This window comes from Plodia interpunctella, chromosome 19 (assembly GCF_027563975.2).
Source record: "Plodia interpunctella isolate USDA-ARS_2022_Savannah chromosome 19, ilPloInte3.2, whole genome shotgun sequence".
Classification (NCBI taxonomy): domain Eukaryota; kingdom Metazoa; phylum Arthropoda; class Insecta; order Lepidoptera; family Pyralidae; genus Plodia; species Plodia interpunctella.
Genome location: NC_071312.1, coordinates 139,259 through 155,568, shown reverse-complemented (window position 1 = coordinate 155,568; position 16,310 = coordinate 139,259). Strand labels below are relative to the sequence as shown.

General features: G+C 39.0%; 1 protein-coding gene across 1 annotated transcript in view; it reads right to left on the bottom strand.

Annotated features, from left to right (window-relative positions):
• The window catches only part of LOC128678469 (dystrophin, isoforms A/C/F/G/H-like), a 455,052-nt gene that overhangs the window by 435,722 nt on the left and 3,020 nt on the right, over window positions 1-16,310 (bottom strand). The window contains exons 2-7 of the mRNA XM_053760046.2: window positions 14,848-15,107; window positions 3,395-3,456; window positions 1,333-1,425; window positions 920-1,058; window positions 595-716; window positions 195-393 (exon numbers count right to left, since the gene is read on the bottom strand). Of these exons, the coding sequence (XP_053616021.1) occupies window positions 195-393; window positions 595-716; window positions 920-1,058; window positions 1,333-1,425; window positions 3,395-3,456; window positions 14,848-14,968 (736 nt within the window). The 5' untranslated portion in view covers window positions 14,969-15,107. The remainder of the gene's footprint in view (window positions 1-194; window positions 394-594; window positions 717-919; window positions 1,059-1,332; window positions 1,426-3,394; window positions 3,457-14,847; window positions 15,108-16,310) is intronic.

The window sequence follows — 16,310 nt, the reverse complement described above, 5'->3', positions numbered from 1 at the left end:
TTATAAATACCCAAAAAATGAACTTCATCTTATCATAAATGAATTACAATCTTCCATTTAGTATTCGTTTATAGTAACTCGCAAGTTTAATTGTTGATTTCGTGGGAAACAGTAATTTAACACACAGAATCACAAAAATACAAGCTATGAAGTATAGTGAAGTGAAAGCGTTTTCCTGAGAATGTTGAGCTCACCCTCGGGGTCCAGCAGCCGCTCGATGCCGAGGTGGTTGTGCGCGATGGCGAAGGCGTGGTCGAGGCGCGCGGCGGGCGCGCGACGCAGCACACTCGCGAAGTCGAACAGCTGCGGCCGCCAGCGGTGCAGCAGTGCGTTGAACGCCAGCCCGTCCGACCACGACGACGTGAAGTTCTTCACGTTCACGCCCGTGTAGTTCTGCACGGACACGAGTTCATTCATAATTCTATTCTAATTCTAATAAGAATATGAAAATAAAATAGTTTTATTACTCAAAAAAGTATACATGTTTATCACTTTATCTTAGAAAGGCGTAATTACACATTCCGAAATAATGCTTTACGGGCAGCTAGATGCTTTACACTACAAAAATTAATAAAATTGTCTCAATGGTCTCACCTGCGTGTGTGTGCGGCACCAAGCTAACAAAGTCTTCTCCAGGTTGGTCTGCTGCAGCTCTGTCATCAGCTCTTTCAGGTGATAGTGTACTTGCCAGTGCAAGATGATACTCCATACCAGACCTGCAATATATAGTCCCAATCATTTCTCACGAGCATATGATATGAAACTTGTCATAAGCATTTGACAAATATAGCTCATATAACATATGAAATAATCAAACAAAAGATATTTATCGATGAAAATTAATTCGATGACCAATTTCTACTTCGTTTACGTCTGCGTAACGAATAGTAATGACGATTATAACTAGTGGGGTGCATACCGAGCGTGAGCTTGGGGTTGCCGTCGACGATGTCGTTGCTGCTGATGTTGACGAGCTTGACGCCGTTGCTGTCCAGCACCTGCAGCGCCGTGTTCACGTTGTTGATGTGGTGCACGCGCATGCGCCCGCGCTCGCGCTTCTACGAGACAAATATTATATGTTATAAGCATTGTGCTCATGAAAAAAACGCAAAAAGCTTCCAAATGTGATAAATTTCAGTCCAATAAATTTAACTAATATAATTACAATGTTATTGGTATATTGAATTTTAACTGCTTTCCAATGATTGCAGAATCTAAAAATTATTTAACTTGAACATGTTATCATCAACAACAATATATATTTATGTATTTAAGAAATAAAATTGACCATCTACCAATAAATTCGCTATGATACGTAATATGTGATCTTACATATTGCTGCGCAGTGAGGATCTCCAGCAGAGCGAGCAGCACCTCGCCGTCGCGCAGGTCCGAGAACAGGTCCGCCACCAGCGGCTTGTCGTTCTGAAACAGATGCCCACTCTCTATTACAGACATTAAGGTCTACATCATTCTGACACCCAACAGAAATGAAAATTACCTAATACACAAAATTTCAGACAAAATAGTCTTTTAATGTTATCTGATATCTAGTTTAGATCTCGTGGCTAAGATAGTCTTATTAGATAGATAGACAATATTACTTATCATGAGTAAGCAACAGCCCATGACGACATACAACGTAAATGTACATGTAAACCAAAATAAATAATAAAATAAACTATTAGATGTGAACGTACGTAATTGAAATCGAACAACAATCCGGCCGGAATTTTTACATGTAATTCCATTATTCCCTTGCGAATAACATAAACCATAACTCGCCGGTAACAAATGTAACCCTCACTGAATAGAAACTGTATTTAGATTGGTCCAAACAAAAAAACAAACAAACGGTCGTGTCGATGTGGTTGTAATTATGCATCAAAAATTGTATTTTATTCTTATTTTTTACTATCCGCGTAGGCAGGAGTCGTATAGTATAAAGCACAACGTATAAGTCGAATGAACAGTGTTCGCAGCCCTCGTCTGGGCTTCAATATACACCCTCGTTGGAAACTGTAACTTCTTTTTCTCATTGTACAATGTACTATTATTCTATTTATCATTTAATCTATAAGAACGAACACCAGCGGGTAACGTTGACATCCTTTGAGTAAGTGATTCCACAAAGTTATGAATATTTAAAACTCAATATCATCATAACAAGAACGCGCCGACCTTCACTCGTGATGCCTTGATGACATAACAGTGTGACCCAATCACCCAATGATAATTATCACAAGGTACGCTAAACAATGCGCGAGGAAGTCTGCCTTTATAAATCGCGGGACAATCAGCCGCTGGTCAAACTATCCTAATTATCTATAATGATTTTGTCGACTGTACACACAAGTAATTCACGGCAGTTGTGGCACCTAATACGTAGTACCAATGAGTTATTATCGCGCGACCGCAGTCACTTTCACCCGAGACTCGACATTACCCGGTCATATCGACGTCACAATGAGAATCTTCACAATAACACCGTGAACTAATGTCAAGGAAAACTGTATTTTTGGCGGCATATGCATATTTTCACTGATTTGAAGTCGTTATTCTTATATTGCAAACCTTGGTGCAAAATATGACGTGCACCTTACTTATCTTAGCGCATTTTTAATGGGCCACTGAGCAAGAGAAATACGAGTGAGGTTTAATTTCTCCATTGCGAACCAACATATTCTTTCAGAACGTACCTAATAGATGGGTGTGTGCGTGTGTGTGTAAGTAAACCATGCATACATGTGTATAATTTTCATCGATGCGAAAGCCGTTTCAACTGTGGTTTCTACTAAGATGTGGTATTTCATAATTAGTAAAAAGTAAGTTTTCTAAAAGTCACCAATCATTTCATTAACAGCATTTTAATAATAGTAAGTTATTAGCATAATAAGGCTATCCACTTTGAAACACTTGCACAGTATTTAGCACGTGCATGTGAATGAGACAACGCATCACACGCGAGGAGCATCAAGGATGACGCTATTCACTACACTCGTATATTTATCATTACAGTCAGCGGCGCCGGCGCATGGGCAACGATTTCGTTTGCTGCGCCTGATTGTTCTCAATTTGACGTAAGGTGTTCTCCATACGTCAACCAGCTGCGCACGCGTTTCTGGCTAGTTTCTGCAGCCCTGCCTCGGGACAATCGCCACTTTCGCGCTACCGTGTAAAGGACGCTATTGTTACATGATCACTTGAAGAGATATATATGACTCTACTAGCTGTCACCCGCAGACCCGCCCGAGCCAACCCCTTCCAAATTTCATCCAAAATCGGCCCAACAGTTTAGTAACAAACAGACAAGTTTTTGAGTTTATTAGTATTGATTATATGTAGCTTCAGGTACTATAAGGGCACATAGTGATAAAAATATTCAGATTCTCACCTTGACAAGCTGCGAGTTGATCCATTTCGCAAAAGTTTTTTTTTGAACGTCCTCGCGCTCGTCTGCAACAAATTTGAAAAAATGAGTATTTGTTTTATTGGTGTATAAAGAGTATAAAGATAAAAGTTAGCTCCACTTCAAAACTTCTTATCTTGTGTCAATCAGAACAAGGATGACATGGAAACCCTACATAGGATTGAACAAAGAGAACCAATCATTCAAGAAGTACTAGCTTTAATACTTCGCCCGCCTAAATTACCCACGGGAATAGTTATTTTTCCGGGATAAAAGGTAGCCTTACTTCATTCCATACAATCAATCTATATTAGTGAAAAATTTCAAGAAGATTGGTTAATTAAATAGTGCGTGAAGAGGTAACGGACTTACTTTCGCATTTCTAATATTAGTTAGGATTGTGTTTAGATATAATTAATCGACATTTAATTTATACTGTGAACTTCGCATTGTGTTGTTCAAATTCAAATTCAAATCATTTATTCAGAAATTAGACCTTCACAGGCACTTTTTCTCGTCAATATTTATAGTTATTTATATATATATATATGTCAATATTTATAGCTACAAACTACTGGCATTTCGGAACGACCACTGCTGAGAAGAAATGCCGAAAGAAACTCATTTGAACAGTGTTGGTCCCTATCATGCCAGATCGGCTTACCATTATTGTTTCTTACAATGTTTTTTTTTTCTATATGTAAGCAGTGTGTCATGAGCACAAAACCATGAGTGTCGACATTCTGTTTTAATTATTGTACTGTGCAGCAATGTTAGCGATACGACATTCTATCAAACTAAGCTACAGCTTGCGGTGTTTCGGAGCACGGTGTGCCACATTAGGTGCTAGCCACAGTCCGCTTACTCTCTCCGCCGTCAGGGGCCGAGAACAGCAATTCCCAACTCTTCAGCAATGTTATCATCGTATTGCCTCACACCAACCATTTGCATATCATGGACCACCATTAACATAAAAGTCACTTCACAAAAATATTTCGGTCAATTGAATAGATGACATATAACTGATTCATGAAGTTATTAAAGTACCGAGTTGATATTGGTCTTTCGATGGAGAAATATTAAATGGCCATGCAGTAACACTCCTTTGACAGCAGTGTCTCATCTGGAATCGACGATGTAACTGAAATGCCGTGACCGTCTGTCTGTCGTCTATCGGTAGGACAAGAGGTAGCACATGCGTCGCGCCTCCGCCGATCTTTATGGCACTTTGTTTGATCCACGCCTCTGTCGCGTCTGTGATGCTGGCGAATGCTGACGTCCTTCACCGACTGAAGGCGGATGGATAGCTCGAAAGTGCTGTCACATATTTTACGTATCATCTACTTACATATAATAAAACAGTAAAAATATTTTGTCTGTACATTTAGTATTTTTGGCTGAAATGGATAAAATGACACTTAAAATGAATGATGGTCCAGCTAAATTATAAGAAATATAGAAAAGACGAATTTACAAAAGTTGTTCAACCTGATGAGCATTTTCTGTTGAGGTATAAAAATCGAAGATCTAGAACACCAAATGCTAGCTAAACTATAGGATATATAGAAATGACGGCCTAACAAAAGTTGAATGAATGAATGAAGTAAAAAAACTGTTGAAGTATAAATATTTAATTGTAGCCGAGATTCTCACTGGAAGTGGTGCCGGTGAAACTGTACTTATCCCGCGTAGGTATACCACTCATTGCGACTTTGTGTGGCTTTCTCCAGGGTGAGTAACTCTTCAGGTCTTTTTATATTGGCGCCCGAAGACCCGCAATATAGAACAGGTATAATTTTTTTTATAATCTCTAATAATTTTGACACCTTCCCAAAAATTTTCGGCCACGCGAACGAGGTCGCGGCCATCAGCTAGTATTTGCTAGTATTACTATTTGGTGACTCATGAGATGTACAAAGATGATTTACTGTATTTCAATAATTTCATTATTAATTAACTTCATTAGAATCGTTGTTGATTTCAAAATTAATTATTTTAGTGTTACAATGAAAAATCTCACAAAACCTTAGGTTACAGTCATGTGCGTCACAAGCAAAGATTGTTTCCACATTGTTTCAAGTTCAACTACCTAAAATGAAGAGTCGCTAACACGTCTGTGGTAGTCCACACGAGACGAGCGAATCTTATGCAAACAGCAAGCGCCGCGCGACGACACGTAATGTAAGCGATTCATTATAAACAACCAAGGTCGGCTTTTTGTACCATCCACATAATCTCTGCGGAAACTAAAAAAACTGTTTTTTAACCTAAACTGAACAATACAGTCTTGAAATAGAGTAATTTCGAATTCGTGTAACAAGCCGGTTGCACCGCAATCACAAATTAGACAATACTTCCAGTACCGCATCTCTGATGTCGCATGTATCCCGACATACTTATAAATACACTAGATGTTGCCCGGGGCTTCGCTGCCGTGAAAATTTTGAGATAAAATGTAGCCTATAGCAATCTAGGATAATGTACCTTTCTAATGGTGAAAGAATTTTTGAAATCGGTTCAGTTCCGGAGATTACCCGCCTCAAACATACAAACTCACAAACGCTTACCTCTTTAGAATAATAGTATAGATTACATTATATACCGAAAGAGTATGGTCGCTTAGACGCAAGGCGGCTGCAGTGACGTGATGCACTTAGCGCGTGCGACGCCCGCGCATTCCTCATTACATAATTTGTCCTACATTCAACCTGTACATTGGAAATGTTATCTCTGTGCCCTTACAGGCAGGAAGATGAGCGGTAACAAGGGCACTGAACGCTTCTCTGCGAAAAGGTTCAACGACTCTTCATGACTCAAATTAATTAAACCAAACGCAATATGCCACTGCTGTGCTCATTGCTTCTAATCAGAGAAATCAAACGTGGGATTACAATTCCTAAGAGAATAAGTTCCCGCGCGCTAAATTCAAATTACTGTAATTACGTTTCAAGTGATCTATATGTATAGACAGATGGCGACGGGCCTGTTTCGTTTTGTTCAGCCCACGACAGCCAAAACTAAGCAGAAGGGCGCGTGGGAGGAAAAACGAAAGTCACAATTTACCAGAAGTGGTCCCGTGGCGCGCCCAAAAAAGCCAGAGATGTTTCGTATTAGGTGACTGATATCACAGTTTCGCTTCAAACTTCATTAACAACTGCTAAAAGGTATTTCAAAATCCAATCTTATTTAATCCGCAGTCTGCAGTGTACAAAACTGGTTGTGTGTGTGAAATATTGGTTTTATTGGTATTGAACGATACTCCATCCATCGTATGTTGAAAGTATTTAGCTAAATTGAATCTATCTTGAATGATTGAATAATATCTGTTTCAATATTTTGTGTACCAGGAGTTCAGACCCGTTTAATTTCGGGTTTGTACTACCCCTTGGTAAAAGAGAACAAATATCCATCGACAGCACCTTTACAATTCGGATGTTCCGGCTATAAGTTCGCGTAGCAACGAGCTGATCACGATGCGGTGACGATGCGCGAGATTCCGCTCTCCAGCATTCGGAGCCACTAATTTCTCCTCATTAATCCGCAGTTACGCCATTACGCACGCCGCCGCACGCCAATGCAGCTGCATACAAACTACTTTTCACATTAATATTAATAAAGACTTTATCCCACTAAATATTATTTAAACGGGAAATTGCACAGAACACAATTTGGTACGAGAGTGGAGTGAAACGATAGTGAAAGTTAGAAAAACATATACTTCCAGTACCACAACTCTTGTACAACCCTGTATTTAGATTAAACGCAGCTTCCCGAGTTTGATCACAGAGATTTTAAGTGGATAAAGAGCGAAAAAATATTAAATCACGAATCAGTTTTACATGCGATTTTTTTTGTATTAGCCGTCGTCGTCCATGGCCTATTAAAGGAGTTATAAGTTATATCCAGGCGGCAGCGGCGGCAGCGTAGCACCCGAATCATTAGGTTCGCTACGTAGGTACGTGCAATCGTAAACACATACTTCATGCGCCGCTCATTCAGTATGCACTTGACATCCAGACGGCCATGTAGTAAAAACACAAACTGTATACAATACACATTGCCAGAAAATGCGCCGGTAGCCTAGAGAAGCAGATGCTGGTGGGTAGACATCACAACGTTTAGCAGTGAAGAATACGACGCAACGAGGAGGACGAATACAAATCACAAAAGCCATCTAATGTTTTTATTTTGCCGTATTAAACTGCTTGCCTTTTAGTTAGAAATCAATAGTTGATTAGTTATTTGCATGATATTTGTTAAGAAAGGCAAGCTACATCATTGGGGCACTCACAATCAGTTGTAGTGCGGATACATAGAAGTTTAGAATCGGTTGCAGTGCAGGCTTGTAGCATCATATAAATGTAATTTGTACTTTGTTTAGTGAGCTATCTTTTGGTTCATTCCTCACTGACCCCGACATTAGAGATCAACCGGGCGATGGGAAGTCGTCGAACCCTATCATATCTCGGCGACATTTCCATCTAATGAGCTTCGCCCGCAGGATGCGCATGTATTCTATGAATAATAAGTGAGATTAACTGAATCATTCATATGCGGCGACGGACTCCCAAGTAACGGACTTCGGAGCAATACCTACTCGTACCAGTGACAGTTATGAGTGAACGTAACATTGACGAAAGACCATCTGAACTACGGAAATCCTACAACTTATTAGAAAGAGATATGAATACAAAATATAATTCAAAATGTTGTCATTCTACGCCAGCATCGTTCTGCTTCTCCGAATCTTCGCAAGAAACAAACAGCTCTGATTATATTGTCGAGCTTTATATGATGTATTTCGTTGACAATTCCGTATAATCTACTAAATATTGTCAAGATGTTCACGCAGTCAATTAATTGAACGTAGAGCGAGTTGACCACATACAGTAGTTGTCGGTTGTAAGTTTATGCGGTCTGTATAGCGAGAATGCGGACACACGGACACGCTGTTTCGTTTCAATCAAATCAAGTCGTTGGTTGACACTGTCGGGTCACATCGCAAATAATTGCGAAATGTAGTAAACCTTAATCGGAAAGTAGTTGGGTATACTTTGGCTTTATGTTTCTTTGACCACAAAGTATTGACCGACTCAGTTTTTATCGTTTACCGTAATTACCTAAGTTAAGAGGCACCATGAGCCTAGTCGGTAAGCGGCTCTTTTCTAACGTTAACGCGACGCGCAGCGCGGATAAGAGCGTTTACTGCTCTGTCGCGCTGCTACGGATCGACGCAGTATTGGTACTTATTACGCAGACGTACCTTCGGCAATGTCAAACCTATAATTAATAAATAGAAACGTAAAACGACGGAGCCGCATCGCTTTACGGCGACTCGATGCAGCAGTGAGGCCGCGCTGCGAGGCGGTGACTTGTGAATGACTCCGAACACTAATAATGAACCTTATCGGTTACCAGCATGTTGCTTACGATTGTTCCGCATCAGGCATATACATAGATACGTTATGTATGTAGCAAACACTCAGTGCAATCAGGCACAGCAGTTCCGCACAGCCAAAATTAATTTTAAATTTAGATATAAACCAAGAGGCTCCAGATTAAGAAATGCGGATAAAGTTGTTATAGGTATGTACAATCTAGCAACAGGCTCACACTCTTACCAAGTAATGATGATAATACATAAATCGCTGGATCGATTTTGACGAAAATACACATGTAATTAAAAGACCCACTTTCAAACACAAGCTACTTTTTTCAAAAATCAACGCCTAAAGGTCTATAATGGAGGGCGAAAGTTTGTACGATAGGATTGGCTATCACACAAAAATAATGCTTCTAGAAATTAGTAAACGGGCATGGGTCAGACGTCTATAACAACTGGGTGTTAACCGCCCTCTGTATGTTGTTTGTGTGTGTTTGATTTTGATTAAGTAGACGTAGTATATTAATGCAAAGTTACATTAAATATATTTTATGTAGCACAAACCTGACAAACCTCGATCTGCTATTGACCAGGTTTTATAAAATGTTGACTAATTATATAACACGTGATGTGTCGATGTTATCGTACGTAAGCAATTCGTAAATCGGACCTTGCAGAGCGACTCTAGTATAAGGATGTAAACACACCGTCGAGGTTGTTATCCCAATACTGAGAATTTGGAAGTAAAGAACACGACAATTTATAAGTTACTAGAATACATAACAGGCTAACATTCCAAACTCTCACGAATGTTTAGCTAGCAGCTAGAACTATTTTAAGCGCAGCGACAATGGATATTAAAACCACTCGTTTAGGAGTCCTCATTGAGAGTACCTAATTAATGTCATGACATCACGCCGTTCCCGCTCTCTACATATTTACAACAGACCAATTGATATTCTCTCGAAAGGAGAGGGAATTCAGATCCATCTAGAAGTGAACCCTATTTCGGATAGTACTAGAAGTGTGAATTTTTTAAGCCAATGTCAGTGGTATGGAGGATCAGCAACATCAGAGATCAGTCCTTCTATCCCTCCCTAAAATGGGGTCGGCTCAGCGCATGTCTTTTTATTTCCACCTTTGTAGAATAGAAAGATATGACTTTAAGGTATTATAAAAAGTAAGGTGCGGAGCTGCGTAGCCGGTCCGCAGTTTCATAAGGAAGAACATGATCCGGCTCGGTTTCCCGCGCAGCAGCTTTCTTCGCCGCAATTGGTGCGTGAGCCGGGGATCGGATCTCATGCGAGTTATGCAACTTGCCCAATTCGCAACATTCTGCTTGACATTCCAGCACGGATCGGGCGAACAGCAGCAAATGGGCGAATGCTCTAGTGTCAGACCTATATCGATGTGCCTCGCTGCCCGTCGGCTATCTGGGGTCGTGAGTCGATCTATAATAGTACTATAATACCAACTCTATTTCAGAAATCTTTTTTATAACTATCTTTTAGAAATGAATTTTATTAGCCCGCACTGGGTGATTCAATATAAAAGTGGTTTTGTATGAAAGGATGCTAAAGACCGTGCAAAAAGAAAGGAAAACGATAGATTCTGCGCCAGAGGATGCAATTGGAAAATATAAAAGTTTATTAATGAAAAGATCAGCATGCCAACAAAAATGTAAAGGAGGCGTACTATAAACATTTACGAAACAATTTAAATGCAGCGCAGTTCCATTGAGGAATCGGAAATTAATAGCGTTAGTATTAAAAATTAAATTGATGGTACGAATTTGCGATGCAGATCAGTGTTGGTCCTGAATTGTATCGCATTAAGGGATGTTGGTAAGCCAGAGCTTGTACTAGAATTTATTTTCAAATTGATTTAAGCAAGCTGAGAAATGCTGTATCCTGTATAGCTGCTGTAACCAAAATTAACCAAATTCCATCAGCTTGGCCATGACATGTGCAAACTGTGCCGTTCACAAGAAACCTTGCTTGATAAATATAAAATAAGTACCTAAATCCTGATAATAATAATTTAAAGATAAATGTGGACATTGCTTATATTTAAGGTAGCTCCATTTGTTACAAGTAATCCCCATTTGTTTCAATGATTTTCCCAAGTTGTAGAGAGTAAATAGACAAGGAGGTGACAAGCTGTGTCTGCATCCTTCTAAAACTGCTCTTCTTGGGAATAGTATTGTTTCTATGACAAATAAAATCTATAATAAAATTCCTAGGAAATATAAAGAACTAAACGTGAATTTGTTTAAAAACCTTTTTGAATTGGAAAATGTTATTATAAAATTAATGTTTTTTTGATGGATAAAGTTTAATCTTATGGACTTTTATACCCACTGGTAGGTAAAACTGGAGGTGGACAAGTTGCGGCTCATTTAAATTATTTTTCCTTTTTCTACACCATTCTATGGTAAGGCATGTTGAGTCTACGTGTATTAAGATTTTATGCATCAATGTACACATGTTTTGCAAATACAATATCTTTTATCTTTATCTTCAGATATTATAGAAAGAAATCCCCCTGTCACAACCAGATGGATTTTTGTACAGTTTTCACTAATAAATAAGTGTGATTTCTGCAGAACATTTAGGTATAGTTTATTTAAAACTGTAATCGGTTTTACCTGACAGGCAACTTTGGTCATTACTTGTCTTAAAACAAAGCTTCCTCTGTCTCTGACTCTATGTATGCTTTTATCTTTAAAATTATGCATAGGATTTTAATGTGGTAATTCAAGAGGAAGGTTCATATGTATGAAACATGCATAAAATTACACCCATGTGAAGCCAGGACGGGACCCTAGGTATTAATAAATTAAAGTTAACTACATAGCTTTATACATTTTTATCAAATTACTTCATGAATATATAGAAAAATTTGCATGGGTCAATACTGTAAATGTCCCTCACCCTCAATTAGCCTGCATTTAAATAATTAAACACACATAGAGAGGCATGCCTCGCTGATCTGATCACACTATTAGTTCCAGATCTTCACATTTGCATTAAAATTTAGTTTAAAAATAGGAATTATATACCTATCATATTATATGTATAATATGGAAAAGGGTATTTCTGATCTTTTTAGTTACATAATTACTACAACTACGATGATGATATGAAATTATAATTATAAATGTGACATTATTCCATCAATAAAATCAGTCTCAGGTCAAGATACCTTGCAAAGACTTATATATGGTAGTAGAACATGTAGAACAGGTAGGATGCAGTGACATTAATAAATAATGTAATTTAGCATGAAGGAGTCCAGCAAAATCTTATTAATTGAAATAGTGGTGATGATGAAATAGTTATTATGGCCATTCAAGAAAAGGACCATTTAGTAAGAGCTACCTAATTTCTTATCTTTTGAAATGTCACAAGTAAAAATGTACACAAAAACATGTAACAGAGGCCTTTTCTATCACTCAACCAATAGGTTTTGATCACCTGTGTGATTTTTTACAATTATTCAAAGTAAGTAAAATGATGATGTTCAATGCAACACATTACTCGGGCACCCTCGAAACTCGAAAATGATGCTATGCAACAGCAGAAAATCATTTCAGAATTTCATAAAGTTTTAGAACTAAGGTGGGAATGCTTATCAGCTGAGACAATTCGAGAAACAAAAAAAAACTAATGGTCAGTCTAAATGTGAGGATATTAAAAAATATAATAATATGAATGAATAAAACATTATCCATTTTTATAATCATGCATAAGATTATAAAAATGGATAATGTTGCTTATACGCCAGAGAAAAGTAGACGCATTTTATCACAACTATGTACACAAGACGAATGATAAGATAGCATGGCGATGAGAATTCGGGCTGCGCCGACCTGCCCGCGACCTGCGGCTGGGCCTCACCAAGTTACCATCGGCAGCGCCGACTTGCGCCAGACGTCAAGGTCTGCAACTCACTCGAATAAACTGGTCTAAAACCCTTTATTGCTTAGTCTGACTGTAAGTATAGTGAATACTTACCGACTAAGCTAGCTTCCATCTTCTCAAAACAACACCAATTTCTTTCTGATCAAATCAAAGTAAGGCACCAAAAGTTTTTCTGAGACATGACAACACGCGCACTCACACACCGCCACTCCCAAGCACAAACTTTGTCCAAACTTTGCGATAGAAACAATCACAGGAGCAATCCAAGAATGATGATAATGTGCGTCTGTCGCAATAGTAAATACTCAAATATGGACCCAAAAAACACAAAAATGGGTAAAATTGCAATCAAAAGTTACGAAATTACTAAAGAAAATGCAAGGCAACTTCAGCCGAAACGAACCGAAACTACTTTCTGACCCGACCGAAATAAAATGAATATGACAAGTTACAATAGTGATGTGCGCATGCTCGATTTCGTGAAAAGAAAAATCGTATGTAATCGATTTTTGACAAAACAATTATTAACCTTACTATTTTACAAAATCAAGAAATTACTCAAAACAGACCTTTTTAATTGATATGTCACACGATGTGTTTTGCGAAACTATTTTCAAAATATTCAAATTCAAAAGTAACCTCAATAAAGCCTGTTGCATTATAAGATAATGATAAAATTAGCAATGAAGCACAACTAGTGAATACATAAGGAATACAAAATATAATATAATTCTAACTATCGCCTGCAGCTTCGCCTGTGAGATATCGAGTAACATGGCACACGAGAAGCACAGGCTGTACATCAAGACTTCATCAAACTCCGGTCTTTGGGGGGAGTAATGTGGCGACATCTACCACGCCACATGCACAACGCCGCAGATGTAAAAGCCGACCAAACGCAAACGAATGACAAGGCACACAAGTGATCCACGACTCTACGGACAGATGGCACTACGGTCGACTCACTACTAGAAGCTAACAAGCCTAGACCGCGCAGACAGTGCTTTTTCGATTAGAAGCATATATACAACCTCCGACATGACACCGTCGGAGCCGTGCGGATCCCCAGGCGTAACATCTAGCCTGGCGAGAAGATCTTCCCTTTGTGGCAGTCGAGCATAATCACCTGGCTCTCGCTACAACCTTTTTAAAATCTCAGTCATTCTTTTATTGTGTTCTTATATTCTGAAAGAATAGTAAATAGTTTATGATTTAAATTCATATTGTTTCCCATCTTTAGTCGATTTCTTGCTATGATTTCAGCTACGTTTCGGTAATATCACGCTGTTTCGGTAATGGAAACGGATAAATAACGCAGCACAATTTTAAAAAATTTTGACCTTACTCCAAATATTAACATTACAATTGGATTTTCCTTAATTGTCTTCAGTAGAAATGATATGTTTTTAACAGTAATTAAAAATATACGACTCAGTCCAAATAAACATACATATTTAGGCACATCACTACGGTACTTGCACACAGGCAAGGTTTAATGACACTTCTCACGCACACAACCGCAACACAAATTTTATTGGAACTATTTTACTGTAAACAACTTCAATTGCACGCGTGTGTGTGGCATGGCGTTTATGTATTCCTGTGTGAACTACATAGAGATAATACGTAACTCATCTCGCTCCTGTAAATTTACCAAAGGATAAAGAAAATACATAATATTAATAGTTTTGTGTGTGTGTGTGTATCAGTTGATGTTAAAATTGTTGGATTGTAGATGTAATTATTGTAGATATGATAGATAGGTCATCATCATGTATTTAAAAGCGAGGTTCTTGTCGGTGGAATTCTTTCCATTGTTCTCTCTCCAAAGCAAACTCCTTCACTTCTTGATACGACACGAGACCAACTTTTTTTTAAACTTGTTTGGTGTAACTAGCTCTTGGTCTTCCTGGGCCCCTTCTTACTTTCACCTTCCTTCTATAATACCTCTGAAGAAGGCATCGTGTCGTATCAAATGTCCTAACAATTTCCCAGATAGGTATTGCAAGTTATTTTATATAGTTTCGCTTTCATTGTAATTTTAGCCTTATGCAGCTATGCGAGTGGAGACGGCGTGCTATCGTTAGTGCCGCAGCACAAGCCTGGTGGTTGTTGAGAATGCTGCTACTTACATTTGCTGTGATTGACGTGCTTCTCATAGGGCGCGAAGCTGTGAGGAGGGACATCGCCCACCTCCACCACCCACGTGATTGTGCGCGCGCCCCCCGCGCCCGCTGCCCCGCTGTAGCTCATGTCACCACACCACCACTCTCTTCTCCACACTAGCGAAGCACTGGCGGTACTCCGCTTGTATCACTTCACCCGCATACTTTTGGACTGCGGTTTCACTAAGTATTTTACTTTTTTGCTATTTGAAGGTCGCTCGAGCGTGCTGTTAAACGCGACAATGCAGACATTAAATGACTTATCGATAAAATATACGTTCGTGAAAAATGTTTGAATAGATAACGAAATAGGTATTATTTTACACGATGCCCGACTTTTGTATATTACCTACTAGCGGCGTGTTCCGGCTTCGCTCGGGTAAATAATAATAAATTATAACCCTAAACCTTCCTCAGGAATCACACTATCTATTGGTGAATGCCGCATGAAAATCCGTGCAGTAGTTTTTGAGTTTATCGCGAATAGACAGACAGACGCGGTAGAGGACTCTGTTTTATAATATGTAAGGATGTACAGCTACATATTCTGTCATTGACTACAGGAGGACTGCACAGGACCGTTGGTCAAGGTTTAAGAAATTATATATTGATATTATCGCTAAGTACCTGCCTAAATGCTTCTTTCTTCCAAACTGAGGGAGCACGCGCTCACTTTCGCCGCGGTTGCGCTCCACAACTAGGTGCGTGTACTATGGAGGTTATTTTTAGGCCTATGCAGTTCACCTTGACAACTGGCTTTGAATCTCAAGCCCTTGTTCCGCCTGTGTCGCACTTGCATAGGTGCACTTCGCGTAAGCCGCGCGTGTACAATGCCGACGCGAACCCGAGCCGGCTGCCGACCAAACTCGCAAACGTCTTCCCAAATTGAAACATTTTTCATTGCAAGCAAGAAGAGTCGCACGTGCCATCGCTTGAACACCGTCACAATGTGGGTGTAATGTAGCTCAAGTTTTGGCAAAATTTGTACCCACGCAACTCTATGTACCATATCAAGTAGAAGAAGTCATTTATTAAGGACCTTGATACTAAGTAAAATTACTTAGTATCAAGGCGTAGAATATGCGTTTTTCAAAAAGTCGGACAGAACAAGACGTAAAGATCGGGGTCGGGGTGCACCTTAAAACTAGTTATAATTAGAATATTCATAAATAATTAACTATATTTTAAAACAAACAACATGCCTCTTCTTTGTTCGCGTCCCTTGTAAAAGTCAATAAAGAGGTAACAAGGAAACGATAAAAAAATAGGAGGAATGGATAAAATACACAGATTCAGCTTAGACGATGTTGATGATGATGTAGCGTGCTCGGATGTAGCTCGCATAGCAGATCTAATATTATGATAATATACCGATACTGACAAGGCCACAACGAAATTGCATGTAAACTTTTCAAAGGCAAACCTCAATC